Here is a 20,542-nt window from a genome sequence, read left to right as displayed (position 1 = left end):
TGTCAAATGTTACAAAGTGGAGATGTATCAACCAAAAAATCTTTTCAATTTCTACTCAAAGTAGCTTGTCTACATGGAAGTTAAAATCCTGGGCTATACTGTACATCCAGAACAAGTGGTATTGGGCCATGAAAATTTTTGTGGCTCACAGCCAAGAAACTGGAAAATAGTTCTCTTCTCTCTCCTCATCTTCCCATGCTTGGACCCCAAAAGAATCTCAAATTTAAGACACAAATACCACACACAAGGACTCTTCTCAAACAGTTTAATAGCAAATAAACAAAGGAAGGTACCACACTTGGCATATACAAAATGACTTGTTGTTGGTGTGTCTGTGCAATTAAAACAGCTTTAAGTTGCCCTTTGGGACAAAAAGAAAAAAAAAAACACACACACAAAAGGAAGAAAATTCCTTTAACACATACTCGCTTGTTCCAAACTTGTAACAAATCTTTTCATTTTTAAATCCACTACACAAACTCTGTGATCAGATCAGAAAAGCAACATGCGCTCCTCTGCTTTTTAAACCATTAAAGTAAATTTTCTACAGAGTACAACACAATTTCACACAAAAAGACATTTTGTTTTGCAAATCAAAACAAGAAAAAAAGGAACAGCTCAAACAAGGTAAAGAAAAGCATTTCTACGACTGAACCACGACTTCGAGTTGATTAAATCCTGTTACTGCAGAACAGACTCTACATTTGGTCATAGTGGCAATTTGTTTTCTCGTCACATTGTGAATCACTTTACATTGTTTTCTAGTAGAAAAGGCAAAAAACTGTACAAAACCCCTAGTGTTAAATACAATGTTTGTACCAATAAAAAAGCCCACAGGTTTGTCTCCAAAATGTAAATTTTCTTTTTAAATTATTCACAAAAAGCAGCCAAAAATCAGAAAGGCAGCTGCTGCTCCACTGTCTCAAATCCATTAAAACCACCACAGAACAGTTAAAACAACCAAAGGAAGAAAAGGAAAGAAGAAAGGAAAGAAACACCCAACATTTGGCATTTTGGTTTTCTTCAGATAATTTTCCACAGGTTTCCCCAAAGTTCCTTATGGAACCAAATGCGCATGTACAGAAACGTATTGATAGTTACTCCATACACTGCAGGGTATCAGTGCCCCCCGGCACACAGCCCTGTGCATTCAGACTGTGGGACTAACAGCAGCCAGCCCACAACCCTACTTCCCAAATAAATAAATCTCTACCCTTTTCTCATCCAGCCTCACGTTTCACTCCCAGGTATATGTACCATATCCAAACATGCTCTGTTTTATAAGCAGATTAAGGACTGTCTACACAAGTCTGGTCAACACCTATTAAGAATACAGTATCCTCATCCAACTCAGGACTAGGGTAGAAAAAAATCTTTACATCTTTGCATTATCCTGAACACTGGACAAAATTATGATTTCTATCCAATCAAACTCTATTTGTTTTCTCAGCAAAAACCCTTCTCCTGGGATTTCATTTCACATTATTTCTACTGTTAAGACACCTACACTAGCTTGCTGCTGCTGACTGAAACTTCATCACAGCACACACTCTTCAGGTGACTTCATCTAGAAGCTACTTCCCAGTTCCTACCTGTGCAGACGGTACGTAGGGCAGGGGGAAGCCTGCTACCCAGAGAGCAGTAACCTGTTCTAGTTCATCCTGCAAGCCAGCAAAACTGCTCAGCTCATTACCCAATTAAAAACTAAATAAAAATTAAAAAATCTCCGCAGAGATTCCCCAGCTAAGGCCCTTGAGAAGAGAGCTGGGGATGGTACCCTGTTCAGGTAACAGCTTCAGAGGCTGTTGTATTGTGCTTGTCACTTGGGAAAAGAGCCAGCAGTTGTAGGATCAGGTTTACAAATGCTTTCTCTGGGATATTTTAAACACTTTGTTTCATGAGCTAACCTAGATTCTTCCAGAATCCTGCCACCAAGCTCTGATTGATGGTATTAAAGTGGGGGATGGACTTTACAGAAATGTGCCCTGACTTGTACAAAATGCTTATAGTAAAGCATTTGAAAGGAGCCTTGGCTTCACATAACTTTGGAAACTGAAATATTGTGAAGTTCCCCCACCTTCCTGCTCCCAGCTATCCCCTTCCACCAAAACTTTCACTACATGAGTAGTAAAACCAAGCACCTTCAGAGCCTCTGACAGCACTGGATATGGAACAAGGTCCAGGTGCTCTGTCAGGCAGACAGTCTAAGTGCACAGGTAGATGCCCTCAGGTGGCTTCTGATCAGATATTTGTCATACCAAAACCACCAATTTAAAGGATACCTTTGAAACCCATTAAATTGCTCAGTTTTTGCACAAACTATAGAAAACAGAGAGGTGAAGGTGATATATACGAGGGTGTGAAGAAAACAGCAGGAAACATGCAAAACATTTCTGGGCACTATCTTAATTTGAAAGAGTAAAACAAAACCATCACATTTTGCTGAGGAGATTGTAGTTACAAAAAAACCAAGCATGCTGGAACTTAACAAAATACAACATCAACTTTGATCAAATTTTCACTGCAGACTGATAATCACACAGGGAAGCGAGGGAAAAATAATAATAATTAAAAAAAAAAAAATCAGTAAATGCCAGGGCAAAAATGTAGCTACAATCAGAAGAAAATGTAGTTCAAGTGTTTTCTGCTGATGCCACTTCAAGTCACAAGTTTGAACTCATAAAAACACATGCTGTCTCCTCAAGTACAGAAACCAAATCAGCAAAATGTGACTAAGAAGTCGCCTGAAAGATTAAGTCACACCATATAACTGACTTTTTCTTCAAACTGTGTTTTTAAAACTAAGCACACAGAAAAAACTAAGCCTAAAAAGTGATTGGCTGTATGTTCACAGAAATACAAATACTCCACAAGGTATGCTAGCAAGGCTGCTCTGAAGACAATTACAAAGAATCAAATTCACAAAATCAAGTGGTTATCTTACGAAGGTCTAGAAAAATAGAAATTCTTTTATATTCAAATGCAAGTTTAAATATTCCCCTTCAGCAGTCTTTCTAGCAAAACCAATTTGGCAGCACAAAAAAAAAAAAAAAAAAAAAAAAAAAAAAAAAAAAAAAAAAAAAAAAANATCAAAGGTCAACACAAGGTCAAAGGTGAGAGTTCAAGCATCAGAGAAGCTGAAGAGACAAGGATTTGGACGATGTACTTGAACGCCACATCGACATGCTTTAGGCACAACGATGAACAAACGGCAGGAATCTAGAAAAAAAAACAAACCAGAAAGAGGGAGACCCACTGAGTTACACAGAGCAGTACATCCAAACACAGAGAGAGAGAACAAGAATGGGCACTGTACAATGAGATCTCCTGGGGAAGGGAGTTGACAGGGAAGGGCAGCACATGCCAACGATGGACAAGTAAAAGTCAAAGTACATGAAGGACACCAAGTAAACATCAAACTGCCAGAAACCAAATGGAAGCAGAGGCCTGGATTTCCCTCTCAGGACCCAGCCTGTGGAGCATTCCACAGCCTAGTGACACATTGATTAGCATGCATTCACCTTACCCCGTGCCCAGTGTCTCCACTACCTCTGTTTAGGAGAAGAACAGAGCAGGCTCCCTCCCCAGGAGACCGATTCAAAAAAATATGACTCCAGGGCTAACATTTGGTCACAGAGACTGAGACCATGAGAGACAAGACAGAGGACACAAGGGATTCACAGGTGGTTTGACGGTTGAGACTTTTCTTGCACTCTAACACTGGAAGTTCTTAGGCAGTAGTAGCCCAGCAAATCCTTCAGCTACAGTCCCTTCTCATCCCCTAGGAGCCCACAAAACTGGGGGTGGGTGATTTGGGAAAGGGGAAAAAAAATAAAATTATACAAGACAAAAAGCCCACACATCAGAGAAGAATTCTTTAAGACTTGACTGCAAGTTAAGACTTGTCCTAGCTGCGCACTTTTCATACCATTAGACCTGCACAGGGATTTTCCATTCCCAACCTTTTATGTAACTGCCCCCAGCTCCCTGAATTCATGAGGAGGGGATTCTGGGCTCTGAGAAGCTCTACAGTCACTGTTGCCAGTTTGATGAGCAGAAAAAATGTGTTTCCTGAAGTTTTCTTGAAGAGTTTAAAAAAAAGTAATTTTTATGTTAACTGATATAAATACCTCTGTTCCCTCCCCTCAGCTTGTGATCTGCAAGTGACAAGGAACATTTTGGGTTGAGAGTGGGAGGCAGAGGAGAGAGGAAGTGATTAGTTCTCTTTTCCTGCCTCCCCACTCCCCCAATTCCCCTTTAGCTCCTGTTTGTGGCCTTAGTCTTCAGTACATCTGAAAGCTGCTGGTTAGAGACTAGAACAAGGTGAGATTTGCACATTATCTTACCGCATTTTTAGCATATTTGAGAAAAACAAGTGTTGTTTCTAGTTCCAAAGCAACAAGAAGCACATTGTCCACTAAACCGGCAACACTCCTCTTATTAGAACTGCTGAGATTAATTTGCTTTTCGTGCTTTCCAACAAAAGGAAAGGACTTAGTATAGAGTTGAAACCAACTCCAGCAAACAGAGTACAATGCAACTCTTGCAGTTATTTCTATATTTCTAGAAATGCTCTAGATAGTTTGCAGACAGGTGTGAGGTTTCACTACTAAACTAGAAAGGCAAATTCTCATGAACTGAGGCATGAGAAACAATAAGAAGCATGAAATCAAGTCACGTCTATGCATGTACCATCAAAATCCCGTGTGATTTGTCTGAGTTTTTTTTAATAGAAATTTTTCAAATATTTCACTTAGTAATGTTGAAGGGAAAGAATAAGTTTCATCGAAGTCCTATGGAAAGACTGGCCTACAAGAACAGAACCATGAGATGCTGGACAAGAACTTAAAGACTTGGAGAAAGTTATTCCAGTTTGTCCTTGCTTAATTTTCACAACAGTGATAAATCTGCCTTCTGTGTTTCATATTTTGTGCTAGGTATGCTCAGGGACATAAAACATCCTCAGGTTTAAATGCCCGCAACAAGAGGCTTTCAAAGAATTTTACATGCTTTCAAAGCATTTTTAGTTGCAGCCTTCATTTGAAATTTGCTTTATACAAGTTGTTTTTAGACATTTCTGAATGAAACAGGAACACCTTCATTCTGTTCAGCTGTTCTTCCCTAACAATCGTTAACAAGAAGGAACAGTTCAGTTAGATTCAGCTTGCACAACAGAATTATCATGCTACATGACTTGCAGTATTCAGATGAAAAGCTTTTTCTTGATATGGGTATTTGCCAGTGAAAAGTTTTCTGAGGTGCCTGTTTTCCAGACAGCAATGTCCACAGCTAGGAAACTACCTCACCAACAACATATAAATAGATATTCCCCATTTTTGACTCAAATATTTCCAAAATATTCCAATCCTCATTCTGTTTAGGATTAAATTTTAGTTACTTTATATCAAAGGAATTTTTTAATAATGCAAGCTTTGCATTACTGGAAGAAAAAACTAAATTACAAAGAGCTATCCTATTTTGGACTGCTGATTATCTAGGGGACTGAAAAAACTGTGATTTCAATTACTATAATACTGACACTAGGTAGTGTCAGACTAAGCTCATAATACTTTCACCTTATTACAGCAGTAAAATCAAAGATCTCCTGAGGAAAAAATAAATCTATGAAGTAGATAATCCCACCTTGTAACTTAAAATATGTTCAATATTTGCTGGTGGCATGTGTAATAAGGAATTGTATTTCATCTGAAGTCCTTCTAGTTTTTGTTGTGGAAAATGCAGGTTCTTTGGTTTTAAGCATACAGCATACTTTGTCTATGTGGCTACTTCAGGCAACTTTCTGCAGTTTATTTGAACCCAACCAATTTTTATCTTGCTATCCAGGAAATAAAGTATTTGACACTGATTTGATTTGCACTTAAATGAGAGCATGATATGAATTAAAAATAAAATAAAACATGTAAGCCCCAAGTACCCAAAATCCCAGACTTTTCTGCCAATGAGTGAGGAAGAAAACTGGCTTAAGCCTGAAAAGCAAGAGCAGCCTAAATCTCCATAATCAGCGGCAGCCACCAAACAAACGCAGAGATGTTGACTTTATCTGATCAGTTCTGTTATCAGAAAAAAAATCTGCCCAAGTCACAAACTTGATACATTTATTAACTTTGGCAACATACACATTGATACACCAAGAAAGAGAAATCTGAAACAAATACACAAAAAAGGGCAACATCTTCAGCTGGTGAAAACTGATGCAGCTCTACTGAAGAGAGCTGAACTGCATTGATTCAAACCATCTGAGGATCACATCTTTTAAAATTTAACCTGCATAGATTTATTTTCCTTTTCTTTTTGGCAATACTTATAGTTATGCCAGTAAGGCACAAGAGCTAGCCCAAGTTAGGTGACTTTAAGGTGATTATGTCTGGGAGGAGTCACTGATCAAACTAAGCCACAGTGTAAACTGGTGAATCTCCTGAAGTCAATAGGAGTCACACCTATTTGCAACAATGCCACGCTTGATCCGTCAGTTACAGTATTGAGGACACACTATAGGATGAAGAAGCTAAAATATCTAATTTTGGGCAACTGAAATGACTAGTAGAGAGGCCAGAGCATCAGGTTAAAAGAAGAACAGGACAAAAGTCTTGGACAGTACAGTGGGGTAGGGTGCAAAGAATGTAAGAGTGACTGTAGAGACCCCAGAGCACAGTGCTCTCCTCCACTGCTTCACAGCATTCATCTTCCTCGTTTAGCAGTTGTTGGGCTGCAAAGAGGCCACTGAAAATCAGTAGTTTCAATCATGCACATCATTATGTGTGTTAAACAATCACATTCAGGATTCTACAAAACCCTGGCCTTTTTTTCCAGTGAAATAATTTAGGTAATAAATATTCTCCACCCTGGAGCGGTATAAAACTTCTATAAAAATAGAAACAACATTCTTGGTTACAGCAGGTTGCACTTGGAGCAGTTGCTCCCAACTATGTTTTTTTTTTCCTTTTTTTTTTTTGTCTTTTTCTGAAAAGTATATTATTTATATATATATAAAAAAATCCCATTATCACCCTGGAGGCCTTCACACTCCAACACTCTTTTCTCAGAAAACCAGGACACATCTTTCCCATGGTGCAGAATTCAAGTGTACATGGTTCACTTCAGTGTATGTTTACGTTTCTAGAGATTCAAATAACTAACATAGAAGGGTACCACATGCCAGCATAACTGGGAAATTTGGCAATCTGGCCTTTGAAACTTTGCCACCACAAAATGATTTGAATAATACTGACAGATTTATCTGTCTGCCATCAGTATGGACAGACTGACATCAACTGTTGGATTTTCAATCTAAGAGTGAAAAGGGCTCCCCTTGGATGGTACAGGTCAGGCCTTGTTTTCTGAGGTTTGAGAGAGAGCATAGGGGGCCCAGTTCCTGGAAATGCCTGACATTCCCAACAGATCGTTGCACACAAGTGGGGATTCTGACTGAGATCTCAGGTTTGATGGGTTTAGTGCTCCTCCTGGTGGAGGAGAACACAAAGCTCTGACCCCACCTCCGACCCAGGCACTCATCATCTAGCAGCTGGCTCCCAGATTGCAGTGTTAGCTGGTGCCCTGGGAAACAGCTCCACAAACCAGGAATACAAAGAAAACAAGGAAAAGAAGAAAATATGAGGTAAATTGAACCTCTGTTAAAGACATACAGAAATTGTAAACTTCCTCTTGTGACAGAGGTCGATTTTGGTGGTTATAAAATGGAACTCTACACCGATTTCTTATAACAGCTCAGGCCAGAGTGTCAAAAGTCCTTTGAGCCTCCTAAAACCAGTGAATAACAAAAAGCCCTTAGCAAGGCATTAGCAATTACACTAATATGCAGAATAAGTGTGTGTACACTTAAGGGTGTGTTCAATTTTCCTTCAATAGAGAAGATAACAGCTAGTACCAAAAGGCAGAAAAAGACTGAATGGCTCAATACTCTGGTTCCACAGCTCCTGGGTTAGCCTGTTCTGCACTGGTACACAACACCTTAAAGGAAAACTGCAGCATAAAGAAACACCTAATTACTAGACCATGTCACTGCACAAATTGTTTTGTTTGTTAGAAAAACCAACGAACAACAAAAAAACCCTCAACAAAACAGGAAGTTATCATTTCAATAAACAATCAGCAGTTACATTATGCTTATGAGCAGGTATTCATAGCTATCTCTGCAAAAAAGGACATTATTCCACAGAAACAGGGAATGTGATCAACTGTTAAGAAGAAAAATTGTCAAAAAACTTCTGCAGGTTATCAGGGACCAAAAGTTTTTTTCCAGCCTCAAATGTATTCATCCAGACTAAGTTGTCTCTACCTTTCCACAAAACCTAGATAAAGTACATAGGATACGGTTTCTTATATATGAAGAAATTCACTGCATCTCATTAATATTCCACCGTAAATGGACAGTGAAATTTTCTGGGCAGAGACATTATCTAATAATTTTATAAAGTGCTGTGTACATTCACAGTGCTATATAAACACTACTTAATATACAGCAAAAAAAAAAAAAAAAAAAAAAAAAAAAAAAAAAAAAAAAAAAAAAAAAAAAAAAAAAAAAAAAAAAAAAAAAAAAAAAAAAAAAAAAAAAAAAACAAAACCAAAAACAAAAAAACCAACCAACAAAACCACAACACTGCAGTTTTCCTTTGGCTTGTTAATGTGTTCACCCTTTTAGTCTGTCTCCTGCTTTAGAGATGATTTACTTAATTCCCACCATGGCATATAGTTAAGATTTCCAAGAGTGGATGGGGCATGACAAAGGCTATGTGGAGTCAGTTCTTCTTCACCCGAGACTGTTTTCCTTCCCTATCTTTGTTTTCATCAGCTGTTCTGTGTTATTTCTGCTTTCCCTTCTCCTCTCTACCCAAGGCAGTGTGGTGTCAGTTTCTGCTGCTCCCTTTAACCTTCCCTCCCCACCCACAAGGAGCTGGCATTGGTCCTTCTCAACACACACTGGTTACAAACACAGCAAACTTCAAATAAGGGAGAAAAAAAAACAAAACAAAACTAAACAAAAAAAACCTCATCGATATGGCACCTAACTCCAAAGTAAAACACTGGAAACAAAAGCACAAACTTGTCCTCCATCCGAAGCGGGATTCTCAGCAGAGGCTGCAGCAGAGTCTTCAAGGGAAGATGTGCCAGATAGAAGGCATGGATCAGCTTCCAGGACTGTAAAAACACAGCCTTAGGGCTTCGAATCACTTAAGTGCGCTCCTCTCCAACTTACCAGAAGATCCTTCTCACTCCAGTCCCGGAGGGGAGGCTGCTCAGTATGGCTTGCTGTCATTCTTAGAGCGCTTGAGCTGTACTTTCAGACGCTTCATGCCAATCTGAAAGCCGTTCATTGACTGAATGGCAGCCTGTGCAGAGACAGGATTGTCGTAACTTACAAAACCTGAAGAAAGGAAAAGACATAATTAACATGACAAAGCTGCCCAAAACAGCTTCTCACAATTGGAAATGCAGGCACTCACAGGGCCAGAGAGGTCTGCATGAAATGCCACTTTCAGAAGCTCATAACTATTTCAGACTCTTCATAATAACTCCTTACTAAGGGCTCTATCAAATCACTGCTTTCTGACATATGGAACCTTAGCCAAGAGATACACAAAGCTCAGGAAATTAAAATAACATTTTCTAGTCTATCAACAAAAGTGAGTACTGCTGTTTGTTTTGTAAGAACTCATACCTGGGAGAAAACCAAACGTGGAAAATGTTAATTTGTATGCAAAAGTTCATTAAAGATAAAAGACTGAAATCACCCTCGTGACATTATGGGAGCAGATTGGTTTGAAGTGAAGTAGCTGTCAAGGGAGTGTAGCACTTGTACTATGTTTAGGTTTCTCTTGGATGACAAGTTATATATCATACCTGGAAAAGATCATCCTCAAAACAAACTTCTCTCTAGCGTTTTGAAGGAGACTATTTTAAATAAGCTGGGAATAATAATCCCCTCCAGTCAATGGCTACCTATCCACAATATGCATGTGTTACAGTTAATTATCAACATACTGTTGTGTTCTCACAAAGCATCATATTTGTCCACACCTACTGCCCCAAATACAAAAAAATTAAGGATATGATGTAGATACAAAGCTATCAAAACTGTAGAGAAAGGCTCACTTCTATTCCATCACAAGGAACCTCCATCTATCAGAAGAGTGGGTTTTTTTATAGCACTACAAGAATGCAATATGGTAGCCTCAATACGTATATATAAATATATTAATAGAAATAATTCATTATTTACAATGTACTAAGTAGTATATACAGCAACACAAGCAATTTTTGAAAAGACAGAAAGAGGGAAGAGACGGAACTATATCACGATTACAGTCTGCAAACACAAATCATAATCGCAGAATATTCCGAGTTGGAAGGGATCCACAAGAATTACTGAGTCTAACTCTTAAGTCAATGGCCCATATGGGGTTTGAACCCACGACCTTGGTGTTATCATCACCATCCTCTAACCTGCTGAGCTAACCTCAGGGCGAATTATCTAGGGCCAGAAGAATATAACAAGGTATGAGAGTAGGAAATTGGGAAAAGAAAAAAGTCACAGTGAAAATCAGGAAAATACAGTTTATTGTTGGAAGCGTTTGGTTTACTTATTTTTCAGGAAGACGGAGAAAGACTCCCTACTTGACTTAAAGCTAGACTAGACAACATACAGAAAAAGAGATTACAAAAAAGAAGCTACCTTTCTACAGATAATGATTTATAGAATATCCTGAACTGAAAATGATCCACAAGGATCATTGAAGTCCCTGCACACAACAGCCCTAAGATTCCCACCATGTGTCTCAGGGCATGGTTCCAACACTTGAATTCTGTCAGGCTTGCTGCTGTGGACACTTTCCTGGGGAGCCTGTTCCAGTGCTCAACCACTCCCTGGGTGAAGAACCTTTTCCTACTATCCAACCTAAACCTCCCCAACACAGCTTCATGCTGTTCCCTTGGGTCCTGTCACGAGTCCTCAGAGAGAACAGATGAGTGCCTGCCTCTCCACTTCCCCTTGTGAGGAAGCTGTAAATCCAACGTACCAAAACACTTGCTTAGATTGGTCTGCTTGTCAATGAACACCTTGGCAGAGACGACATTTCCAAATGGCATGAACATCTGCAGCAGATCCTGATCCCCAAACTCCTGGGGAAGATGGTAGATAAATAGATTGGCTCCCTCTGGACCTTCAAATGACAAGTAGGAATAGAAATTCAGAAAGAGCATGGATAACATATGCACAAAAAAAGGTGAAAGAGCCACTCAAGCCAAATTTTCCGGATAAAACAGTGAAACTGCTGTTCACACTTCTGCAGAGAACCCGATTCCAGAATAAATTAGCATGACTCTTTGTAGGGATTGATCAAAGAATTCTAGCTCTTTCTCACCATTTTTGCTTGAAATTTACACATTGTGCAAGACACAGATATTTGACCAAATAATAAGTTTGACTCCCAGATGCTGACTAAACCAAAAATGGCTATGCAAAGCTTGTGGTCCCAAAACAACCAAGTGAATCTCAATACAAAATATAAATAATCTGACAGATTCTCTTCTAAACATCCTACATATTCTGCTGAAAACTTACTCCTATATTCTTCATTACTTTACACTAAATATTAAATTGAACCTGAATCTGAACAGTGAAGAGACTGGCATAAGTATCTGTGGGAAGAGGTGAAGGACCAAGAAAACGACATTAACAAAACCACATCTGATTCTCTGACAGTGGGATGTATCCCACTGTACACTAATACCCCTCCTTCCCCCTGAGGAAATGGAGGAGTATGATTACAGAGTGTTTAAGACTAGACAAATCCTGTGAGAAATCTCCTGTACAAAATCTACTTATGGCAGCCCTTTACAGAAAGATCGTGCAGGTTTTCCTTCTTTATCTTCAATAACTCCAGGATTCTAAAAAAATGCCCCCAAATGAAAGATCTGCAGATAAGGTAGCTGCAAGGGCTAACCTTGCCCTTTTGAAAACCCCTCTCAAGTTGTTTCTACAGGTGTCTGCCTACCTTCTTTTTGACTTCCCGCTGCACCAATACTCTGCTGTGTTAAGAGACTCTGGTTATAGAGTGTGGGCAGTGCAGCAGCAGCATATTGCTGGATTCCAGAATAAGCCTGCGTGAGGGCTTCCATTGTGCTACCTGTTCCATTTGAAAGACCACCACTGCCAAGTCCTCCATTTAAGGCTGCCATTCCTGGATAAGAAAGAGGAAATAAAAGATGACTGCGTGCTTCCACTGAGCCAGACTGATAACCTTTCAAATACTCTGCAGTATTACAGAAAGCAGAGAGCAGAAAAAATAACCCCCCACATCTGGCACAGGCTGAGGAATGTTAATCAGCTACTCCCCCAACCCACCACAACACGTAACTTACCTGCTAAAGAGCTAACGTTGAGGCCTGCGGTAGCCCCTGCCAGCGTCTGCAATGCTCCAAGAGAAGCCATGGGATTAACAGAGGAGCTGCTACTGGAGCTAGGTGAGGAACCTGCTATTAAAATAAAATAATTAAACTTCAAGCAAAATTTTTTGGTTGTGATAATGCAACTTCTTTTTCAAGTTATTTTTGCTATAAAGGGTAGTAAGGAGCAGATGAAGGCAACACAGTATAGTTTATGTAAAAAAAAAAAAATAAAAAAGAAAAGCCATTTGACAGATGAGAATACCATTTAAAAAAAAAACCCCAAACCCACCCCCAATAAAATGGTAGCAGTTAAGGAAAAAAGTTAGAGAGCAAGGTAAAAGGGAGAATGGATGCCTTCCCTACTTTAAAGGGTTGTGATTTTAAATAAATTCAGTCAAACCACTATAAAAAGCTGGACACACAGTTAATTTAGTTTAGATGCCTTTATCTGAAATGTCTTTAGACAAAACAAGAAATGCATTAGTACTGAAGATACCAAGAAAATTCAAGACTTTTATTTTTATCTGTATTTTACGAAATAAAGATATAATAATATATAAAATAATATATAATAGGAATTGCTATACGAAGTCAGCAGCCCTTTCCTGATAATGACCAAAGGCAGATAAATAACAGTAGAGCAGAAATACAGGGCACGCACAAAGGAATACTTCCTATGCATAGTCTATTGACCAATGCAGCCATTTGTGAATCTAGGATTTTTTCAGCCAAAGGCAATGTCTTTGTGATAAAGTCACAATTTTCATTCATATTTTCACTGCATTTTAAACACTGAATTGTTGGACTAAGGCATGACTTCTGCAGTTTAGTCATGCGCTATGCAAGGAAATAGCTTTTATTATTTTTGAACTGTCAGCTGACAACTTGGTCTGGTATCCTGCAATTCTCTTATTGAAATATCTAATGTCTGTTCTTTCCCTGTTCACCTCCATCATAACACTAAAATATTTTTAGGCTTTAATCATATCCTTCTCCCATATCAGTCTTCCCGTTTTCAGGTCATTGCTCCTAACAGGGAAGGAGTTCCATAGCTCTAGTCATCATTTCTGTTCTTCTGGGTTTTTTTTAATGTTATATTTTAGATCAGAAAACAGCACACAGCAATGGGTATGAAAACCCATTATAGCTTTATACCTGTTCTTTACTCCATCCCCAATTCTTAACATTGTTTCTGTGCAGTTTTTGGTGGGTGGTTTGGGGATTTTTTCCTTGCTACTCAGGTTACATTTTCTTAGATCTATCTACTGAGTTCTATCTAGTCAAAAAGGCTAACTCTAAGAGAACCGGATGGAAAGTATTTGAGAAGGTTTGAATATGCATAAAAGAAGCGAAAATTTGAATATGTAATAAAGAACAGCCAGGAAAGATAGTGAAACTTGGACATCAAGTAACAACTTGTAGAGGCTGGTAAACAGTAAGTCTGTTTTAATTCAGTCATCTGAATCCAAGCAATGAGAACTTAAATTCAGGCAATGAATCTGACTGAGCTGTCAGAATTAGTTCCAGTAAAACCAGAAATACTATGATTTCTCTGAAAACAATTTTGCCAGAGACACACTAGGGCCATTAAAATCATCTAGGCTTCGCTGGATCTTTGATGGTTGCCTTTAGAAGGAGGAGAAATGGAAACATACCTCAGCATTTGCAACCATTCTATTTTGCTCTGGAGCAGACAATTCTTACCGGTGTCAGAGTCAAAAAGATGGCAGACAAGACATTCCAATCCTGAGATATTTCTATAATATTTTCTGGAACATCCCTTTCACAAGTCAGCAGTTTAAATGAGTTTATACAAGGCCATGGTCTCTGCAACATTGGTTACCTATAGGTGTGTACAGCAGTAGACTGTTCAGTTCCAAAGAGCAGCTCATCTTCAGCAAGGTTGAAGGTTTTGCTTCACCCTAGTCTACATCAAAATACACAATACTGCTCGGAACTATCTAAAAATATTGCCTGAAATGGGTAGGAAGACAGCACAACAAAAATATTTAACACCACTGAGTTCAACCATTTTGACATTTAGCCTATCCATAGTCCACAGACTGCACGGTGTGGACATCCAAGTTCCCGAGACACAGATCAGTGCAGATGAAAGAAAATAAAAAAGGTAACTTTGCTTAAGGTCTGCCTGGATTTGTCCACCAATCACGCAATTTGAGGAGAGATGTCCAAATAAGCATCAGGTGAACATTTGGATGACAGATGGAAAGAAGTCAAGGAGGTAGCCATCATATCTGCAGTTAGGTTTAAGAGGTTATCACAGCAGATGTTGCCATATGCTCCACAGACAAGGCAGGCATTTACATAGTACTGAACTGCTATATACTGAGTTTTTTTCAAGGTCTGGGTGTGGTTCAGGAGGGATAGATGCCTTCTGTGTGGATTCCTACAGCTATCTATGTGAATACATACAGAGCGAATGTGCATATAAATATTAATCAAAAGAGAATTTCAAGTTTGCTTTTGTACCTAAGACTGCTTCATCTTATAAGCCTCTGAAGAGTGAACTGATACATCTGTATTGAATATTAATTCAAATATCCCATCATCATAACTTAATTGTTGACACACAATCATTTATTGATATGACCAGCAATCAGAAGGTTATTTGGATTCAGCACAGAAAGTACTTAAAAATGAGCTGCTCCCCACTCCCTAGCCGCTCCACTAGCATGATCAAAAATGGAACAGAGTCCTGAAATATATTTTTCATCAAGGGAAAAAGAATTTGCAGAGTTCTGTGAAACAGCCAAAATTCCCAGAGGGGAAAAAAATTTCAAAGAATCACACAATAATAGCATAACTTCAGTTGAAAGGGACCTCTGTGGATCATCCAGTCTAGTGGTCTGTTCAGAGCTTGTCTAACCTCTGAGTTTGGTCACCCTGTTCATGGTCCTTTCCAATAGTATTCTCAGTCTCTGAAATGACGGAGATTCCACAGCCTCTGTGGTACCTGGCTCCTGAGTTTAATCACTCTTGCCAATAATTTCCTTTTTCTATATAGTCAGAATTTTCTCTCTTGCAACTTTGTCCATTGCCCTTGTCCTTTCACTGCACACTTCTGAAAAAACCACATCTTTTCCAGCACATCTGACATTTGAACTGCACAACCTGCCAGTCCCTTTCTCCACCTTGACAAAACAGAGCAAAAACTTGCTCCAGTCATCATTAGACAAGACAGCCAATGAGGAAATCTTAGTTCTAAATGCCACTCACAGCAAATTGTAACCTGACAATTTTGCTCTGCTACTGCATGAAGAAATATAGGAGAAATTATGAGATATATTCACCTTTGTGCTCCCTCAATGATGAAGTAGCATTAGTGGGTTATAAATGCAGCTCTTTTGTATCTTCAACTCATAATTTTTTGTTGTTATTGTTTGTTTTTCAATTAAGGAATAAAATACACAGCTGGGAGTAAACATAAATTTTAAAATTTTAATCTTTGAACCACATTCTTTCTTGGAACTTCTTGAAGTAGAAAACTGTGCAAAGCACCCATAATTTAACCCCCAATCATGTGACAAAGTTTTCTAAACAGCTTTTCCTTGTAATCTCTTAATCTCTTGGTCCAGCTCCTTGATCCTTCTACACAATTCCAAAAGCTACTTGTGGAAATTTAAAATCGCCTCCAACTCCCTTTGGGTCTCTCACATTCACAGGTGAGGATGTCAATTCTGGAGGCTGGATGCCACAGATACTGGAAAAACGACACTGGGAACATACAGGGTCTCCCTTCCCATGTCAGGATTTAGTAATAACTCAAAATAGGATAGAAATAATTGAGTAGAATACTGATCCTCATTTGTGGTAAAAACTGAGCACATCTTCTGTAAGCATAATAGAATTTTTTGCTTGTTGCTTTTAATGAGCACATTTGACAGTAAGGCAACAAAAGAACAGTACTTAGACATTTTTGTGTCTCTAAATAGCCTAAAGTTAAAAATCCCAAACAAAACACAAAAAAGCCACATAAGAGAAAGATTTTTATGTGCAACTTGTACACTAAGTTCTAGACAACTGCTTTCCAGTACATGTGCTAGGTTTCTGTTTTCCTACTTCTACGAGGAAGTTAGAGTATCCTTTTCTTCATCTATGGAATATAAACAGTACTGCTCTAGTGCACAGAATGCATTACTTCATGCTTAAGGCATTTTCTGTTTCCATGTTGAGAGGAACAGGGCACATCTGCCACAGTGTCTGCCTGAAACCACAGACAGACCAAGTATGTGATGAGATTGTAATAACATGACTGGAAGGGGGTCACCTGTCTTTCTATTATGACCTCAAAATTCTTTTTACTCAGAATTAATCTGACCATTTGGAGGAAGGAACACAGCAGGTAAAAACGGCTTTGCTGGTAGCAAAGGTATCTACCCTAAACAAAGGCCAGTGAATCCATGAGTAAAAACTGTTTATGTATTAAGGAATCCACATGAAAATGACAAAAAAGGACAGACAAAACAGATGACATCTATCTTGAAATGACTCCTAAGGCAACCCATGCCCTCACACACTGCAGCATAGGCAGTCTCTTACCTGAGCTGGTGAGCACACTCAGGGGACTGCTGGAGGAAGTGAGCGCAGCGGTACCACTCGGTGTGTTCTGAGCTGCACTGGCTGCAGCTGCTAACGCAGCCAGGTTCTGTAATTGCATCGCATTCAGTCCTGCAACACATTGAAGAATGAAGAGTTTCTCCTATAACAGTCACCACCAACCAGGGGGAACAGATCCGAAAAACTCAGCACATCACAAAGGAGTAACAGGAAGGAGCTTAAAAGCGACAGACTTACTACTAGTTACTGATCTTTTCTATATCATCATTTCTTGCTATAATTAAAAAAGAAGTTTGTCTTTGCCCAGATTGATGTGATTCAGTAGGTGAAAAGGCCAGGTATTCATTATCCCAGATATAGACTCCAGAGTACAGAAATCTTCAAGCAGTGTTCTCTCTGGTCACAAAAGCACAGCAGCTTCAAATGAGAGTTAAGTCAGGATCTGACAGCTCATGTGCAAGCTGGAGAACTTGCCTAGACACCAGGCCAATACCTTCCTCCACTTTCATGTCCCTCCACTCCCTTGGAAAGGAACAGCAGTAACTGCAAAATTCTTTCAAGCAAGCCTCACACCACAGTGGTCACAGAGTCACAGCTTTAACCCACCATCAGCTAAGCATCAGTATGTTTTGTTTGCCCCTCCTGGCAGTCAAGAAACAACAGTCAATTGTGAGACAATTGTTAAGTGGCAACTCCTGACCACAAGACCAATCAATGTTTGTGTAGGGAAGTTAGCTGGTCAAACACAGTGGCAAGGAGAACAGGAAACATCATATTGTAGATAGGCAGCAAGGAATACTGCAGGGGCAAGAAGATACCTCTGTGCTTATGAACTTTTACTAGTCAATTTATTTATTTGAGTCACCTTCATTTTGAGTCATCATTTTTGAATGAAACCATTTGGTCAGTACTGGCACCAAATTTTGCCCTCTTTTCCTGCTGTGGGATTATCACTGAAATGGATCTCTTCTGAATTGTTTTTAACAGTTCTTTGGTAGACTAGCTCCATTCTTCCAATTCTGCCTCTCTTCCCTTTTCCCTTATTTTCCATTTTTTGTCTCTACTTTTGCTTCTTTTAACAATTCCCAATATCCCATAATATTTCTTCCCAACATAATTAAAACCAAAATTAAATTAATCACCATTCATTTAGCAACATCAAAACATTGTAGACAGAGGTGGCATCTCATCTTTTGGACACAGTAAGAACTTGGTGGCAAAGCACACATCTCAAATAATTAAAAGCTCTGTTTTGTAATTTAAGCATGTAAGCAGACAACAAAAATGTAAGTGACAATGCTGTATATACTACCTTTAGTATAGTTTGTTTGTTTGTTTAACTCTTTTTCAATTGTCTTCTCTTTGTAACAGGGTCTGTTTCCCTAGTCAAGTTTAGTTCCCAAAACAAGGGGATTCTGCCTTTATTTAGATTCAAAGTGACATTGTAACATAAAAACATGAAGTTAAAATAAAAAAGGTTTTATTTTTTGCTTTTACTGTGCTACAGAGGGTTAAAAGTGCAAGTGCTGGAGCTCATGAAAACAGAGCAGCTTGCTTCCTTAACTGAAGCAGTTTGTCACATGTACACTGCACCTGCCCTCTTGTCATCACACTGTTTTCCCATCTGCTTTCAAACAGGGTTGAGATTAAATTTTGTCTACAAAGTCTGATATATTTTGGGATCTAATCACCTACTTAATCTCTCTTTCTATGAATTTCAAGAAAGAAGCTGAGATACTAAAACGACTTTGAAAATACAGCCTTTTCTGTAAAGAACCACAGACTTGGAATACTTTTTATAACGCCCTGCAACACGCTATTCACACCTATGATTTCTCAATTTTTAAGTTTTTGTTGTTGTTGGTGGTGGTTTTTTGTTTGTTTGTTTGTTTGTTTGTTTTTTTGAATAGGGAAGAGAATTACCCTGGAAACTTCAGAGGATATCTCAGCTAATTAGCCCCTTCTACCTGCCCCAGTCCTTACTGTTGTACTTTCTCCTTTATTAAAAAAACTTGCTTTTAAAAAGACACAAGAGGGGAGAAAAAGAGTATCACGTGCATAACAAAATCCATTATAGATCACCACCCTACAGGATATCAGTGAAACTGATTTTTAAAAAACACTGCTTTTTTTGCAAGAATGTTAGATCTAAGAGCTCTGAAGAGGTCTAATGTGAAAAAAGTCAATATAGGAACCTGACATTAGAAACAACTTTAAGTATAAAATCAAAGTTCTTACAATTAAAAACATAACATTTTGCAAAAGCTCATAATTGCTACTGATGGGTGCACCAACCAACACGAATTTGATGTACAAAGCCAATTATAGATCAAACTCTGCACAGACAGGGCACGTGATATTGGGAACTACTGTAAAACTCCAGAAGGCAATTTTAAAAGCTTGAAGTGCTCAGTATTAAAACTGAAACTACAGATTTTTTTTTCAAACAGATAAATTAATGGAATGCGGTGAATGGAGTTACTAATGTATTTTATGATTCCCAGTTCTGTGAAGACAGAAGGGACAATCAACTTACAGCCCCAGTACTGCTATACTTATTGAATATTCTGATTAGCAGTCCCCGTCAAGGAATTTGGCTCATACCTATTAAGCCGGTATTTCCCTAACAGCAATGGCATAATTAATTATAATTCAAATGAATGAATGAAAAAACCTGAAAAAATGACTAGATCACATTCCTAACAACACTGTGTTGTCAACTTAAATGCTGTGTTCTTAAATACATTGAAAATGGGAAAACTAAGAATTCATTATCACTGAAACGTGCATTAATGTGCCTATTTCAAAAGGCAGTTCTTCACACATGCACCTCTTTGGATGAAAATAAAGAGAGCGTTCTTTGTTATTCACAAGGGAAGATAATTTAAAACGCCAGTGGTTGGAGAGATACCACCACTTACCTTGGAGACCAATAGTTAGCTAAGATTAAAAAGAAACATCCACACTTGCAGCACAGGATTCCATTCATTCTGAAGCAGTGGATAAACTCAGGACTAGTTATATCAAATGACATTAATGTATCTACAGCCTTTTGCTACTTTCTCTACCCTCATCCTCTTTTGTTTGGCACTTAATTCGTCTTCTGGTGGAAAAAACTCACCTCCCATTGGGTGGAGGCTGCTCAATGTGTTCAGGTTCCCAGATGAAGCAGCTGCTGTCTGCTGAAGGAGCTGCAAATAAAGCTAGACATTACACCAAAAAACAAAACAAGAGTGAGAGTGAGGGCTGGCTCTGCTTCTGGGAGAAACTGCATCACACCACAGCCAGAGCGCCGTCACAAATGAATTCCCGCTGCCCATGCACCTCATCGTAGCAAAGCGTAAAGAGAATTCCCCTTGCAAAATACAGCCAGAGCACCACCACAGTGAAAATCCTCACAACCCATGCATCCTATTGCAGCCAAAGCAACAGCACAATGCTTTTCTCACTCAACACTATCAATGGTGAGGGAAAATTATAGCTAATACACCAAGACAAAACCAGCAGAATCAGTAGTGTGAGAGAGAATTCCTACTCA

The 20,542-nt window shown here is 38.8% G+C and overlaps 1 protein-coding gene across 13 annotated transcripts in view; it reads right to left on the bottom strand.

Moving 5' to 3' along the window:
* Positions 1-251: 251 nt before the first annotated feature.
* CELF1 (CUGBP Elav-like family member 1) overlaps positions 252-20,542 on the bottom strand; it is a 57,627-nt gene continuing 37,336 nt past the window's right edge. For 9 of the 13 annotated variants that reach the window (XM_027886075.1, XM_027886022.1, XM_027886090.1 and 6 more), the window contains 7 exons: positions 20,126-20,207; positions 16,987-17,115; positions 12,400-12,513; positions 12,033-12,218; positions 11,055-11,198; positions 9,236-9,403; positions 252-3,219 (listed from right to left, as the gene is read on the bottom strand). In XM_027886075.1, coding sequence (XP_027741876.1) covers positions 9,276-9,403; positions 11,055-11,198; positions 12,033-12,218; positions 12,400-12,513; positions 16,987-17,115; positions 20,126-20,207 — 783 coding nt within the window. In that variant the 3' untranslated portion in view covers positions 252-3,219; positions 9,236-9,275. The remainder of the gene's footprint in view (positions 3,220-9,235; positions 9,404-11,054; positions 11,199-12,032; positions 12,219-12,399; positions 12,514-16,986; positions 17,116-20,125; positions 20,208-20,542) is intronic. The other 4 variants (XM_027886083.1, XM_027886100.1, XM_027886108.1 and 1 more) reach the window with 3 other exon arrangements.

This window comes from Empidonax traillii, unplaced genomic scaffold, assembly GCF_003031625.1.
Source record: "Empidonax traillii isolate 1590-97213 ecotype Southwest subspecies unplaced genomic scaffold, ASM303162v1 scaffold11:size2795301, whole genome shotgun sequence".
In the NCBI taxonomy this organism is placed as follows: domain Eukaryota; kingdom Metazoa; phylum Chordata; class Aves; order Passeriformes; family Tyrannidae; genus Empidonax; species Empidonax traillii.
Note: the sequence above shows the minus strand (reverse complement) of the source record. Positions and strands in the feature narration are given on the sequence as shown.